The sequence below is a fragment of the Sipha flava genome, unplaced genomic scaffold, assembly GCF_003268045.1.
Source record: "Sipha flava isolate LNK unplaced genomic scaffold, YSA_version1 50_pilon_pilon, whole genome shotgun sequence".
Taxonomy (NCBI): Eukaryota; Metazoa; Arthropoda; class Insecta; order Hemiptera; family Aphididae; genus Sipha; species Sipha flava.
Genome location: NW_020273428.1, coordinates 1,280,898 through 1,284,087, shown reverse-complemented (window position 1 = coordinate 1,284,087; position 3,190 = coordinate 1,280,898). Strand labels below are relative to the sequence as shown.

Genomic DNA, 3,190 nt, shown 5'->3' with positions numbered 1-3,190 from the left:
TGAGGCAAATGTATACAGTTTTATAATATTTTTTTATATTTTACTATGGTCACAAATATTTGTAAAAAATAAAATAAAATATTTAAACTTAAAAAAGACATAATTTTTTTCTAAAATTTAAAAGTTAAATTAGTAACCGAAATATTATACTGGTAAAAAATGGAAATTTATTTTGGTAAACAAACCATTTTAAATTGGTTAATACACTAATTTAAATTTAATTAAAATTTAAGGTAGATAATTAAAATAAAAATATTAATGCTAATGATGTTAGTAAAATAATAAAACAGTATTTTTTGATAATATATTAGTTAATTTTCTTTGCTATTTCATGATCTTGTAAGATAAATAATAAACCAACATAATTTTTTATTTATGAAAAAAAAATATATAACTGATAATACAATTAGTATAATAGCATAGTATAAGGTAATACTATTATAATCGTACAAAAATATTTATAAAATACTATTTGGCTTTTTTTATTGTATATATTTTTTGAAACATTAAATTAAAGCAAACTTAAAAGTTACATAACTGAAATCTAAATAATACAATAATATAATTTAAAAAATGAATAAATAAGTAATGAAAAGTAGTTTAACTATTGACTAAAATGTTGAATTAGAAACAAAAGTTGACAGAAAGAAAAAAAAAATACAATGTATTGATAAATAAATGTTTATAAAATCACAATAAAGTAAACTTATTGTTTTTTTTTGTCACAAAGTACTAAGTAGTATAATGATACAAGTAAAATTAGTTTGAAATTTATCATAAAATATTTTATATAAATTTCAATGTAAGTAGACTATGGTTATTTTGATCAGAAAATACAATGTTTAATACATTAATCACATAATGTAATACATAGTATATTTGTGGACTATTTTATGAGTGGAAGATAGCCACAAGAAAATAGAGATACATTAACAATATACAATAAAATTATTTGCAAAAAATTATCAACCACCCATTTTACTTATGACTAAAAATATATAAATTACAAAAAACAAAAAATATACATTATAGAAATATAGATTACATTTTTAAAAACATAAAGACAAAAACCAAAAAAAAATATCATTGTCATAATATGATCTAATTATCAATATTCATACATTTTTAAAACATGATTCACTAATGAAACTTCATAACTAAAGGCACATGAAACATTTTTCATAAAATAAGCAACATGACTGATTTGTTTACCTTATGTTATTTAAATGAAAAACTTTAATACCAAAATATACTTTATACAAAGAGTTCATACAAAAAACAAATAATGTAATAAGTATTTGAAAAAAAAAATTTAATACGTTTTGCAAAAATACTTATTAGTTCACATATTTATCTAAAATATAATTACTATTATATACTGCTAAGTAGACTTAAAGTGTACATAAGGGTGGTTGATTTAAAAATAATACCGTATTATTCTAGTTATTGATTTGTTTCATGGGTTTCATTAAACAGTGATGTATCGCATCAAAAGTAAATATGTCTTAAGTAAAATACAATATAATATTAACAATGATTAAGAAAAAAAAAAAAATAATACATAAGTAGTTTTAATAATTTGGTAATAGTAAATCATAAGTAGTTTCAATAGTTTGGTAATAGTAAATTAAAAAGAAAACTGTATTGTTTTCTGTCAATAAGAATATTTGTTTCTACTGTAAGCTCATTAGTGGCCTAAGATTTGATACAGTCCCACATATAATTTTCCACACCTTCGTTTAACTTCAAAATTCTTAACGAATTTTAAAATATTTGTTTACTGACTCAACAATATATTTTCAAATAAATGAAAAGCATACACATACAAAAATACACATTGAAATAATCACAGAATAATTTTTAACTAGATAATGGAAATCAAATGTTAATGATATTGACTAAAAAAATATAATAAAGAATAATAAAAATAGTTATAAATATATTTTGGAACATTTTAAGGAAAATATGATAATAAATTTAGTTTATGAATTAATACGTTTCAAAGTTGGTTGTATAACATTAAAATATAATTTATACATAATATTAACAACTTCATTATTTTGTAAGGAATACAAAGACGAATTTAAAAAAACAAATACCAAAGATACAAAGATTAGAAAGAATATTTTCCAAATAACTTGCTGAGAAAAAATTATTTAAGTAAAAATATTATGTACTGGCAGTAAATATAATATAATATAAATACCATTTTTAATATAATAATGAACGACTAGTCAATAGAGAGCGAAATGTAATAATTATTAAAATTAATCTAATAAATGATCACTGTCAAATCAAAATTAATTTAACTATATTGCACTAAAGTTATAAGTAATTTAATAATTCAGAATGTTTTGAACTTTTGATATTATTATCAAATTTAAAGACAATTTAGGCACTGCTTAAAAATATGTATAGAGCCCTTTTAGTTTATGTGTAATACTTTTCTCACTTCCTTAGGGCATGCTGGCTTAGATTCTATATAATATATGTATATTTATAATGTATTAATTACTGTCTGGTGTCTGGTCATGTAACATTTTTTAGAGCTTAGGCTATTATTATTAGTGCATGACTGCTACCAATTATTATATATATAAATATAAGTAGTAACTCGGTTATCTTTTTTTTTCTTGTAATTCATTGGCGCTTAATGTTACATCTGGATAACTGGCAAACCGTGCAGTTTCAATTTTTGGTGAAACCTAAAATCCATAAAATATTAGGTTTTTAAATTTTTTAGTAAAATGATTGTAGGTCATGATTTTTTACCTCTGTCTATTACACAACATAGACATTTTCTATTTAAAATGTATCAACCAATCAATTGATACAATAAGGATTTTTAATTAGTGGTATAGTTTATTTAAATTCACTTTCCTTCATTTTTTATACTATTTACTTAGTATACAAAAAAAAAAAAAAAATAACTTTTGTTGATTTTATGTTACCAAATTGTTAAATATTATTTTTTGAAATTGCAGGAGACAAAGTCATAAAAATGAGAGTCAATCTAAAGTCAATTTTTTAAAATCCTTATCAAATAAATTGATCGATCAATATGTTGGAAATAGCAGAAAAAAAGTTGTGGAGCGGGGGTTTGAAAATATGTAAAATGTTGATAAATAGCATACTTTATTACTCATTATATATATATATATATATATATATATATATATATATATATATA

The 3,190-nt window shown here is 20.5% G+C and overlaps 1 protein-coding gene across 1 annotated transcript in view; it reads right to left on the bottom strand.

Moving 5' to 3' along the window:
- Positions 1 to 2,347: 2,347 nt before the first annotated feature.
- LOC112690582 (alpha-(1,6)-fucosyltransferase-like) overlaps positions 2,348 to 3,190 on the bottom strand; it is a 4,893-nt gene continuing 4,050 nt past the window's right edge. The window contains exon 9 of the mRNA XM_025564619.1: positions 2,348 to 2,705. Coding sequence (XP_025420404.1) covers positions 2,619 to 2,705 — 87 coding nt within the window. The 3' untranslated portion in view covers positions 2,348 to 2,618. The remainder of the gene's footprint in view (positions 2,706 to 3,190) is intronic.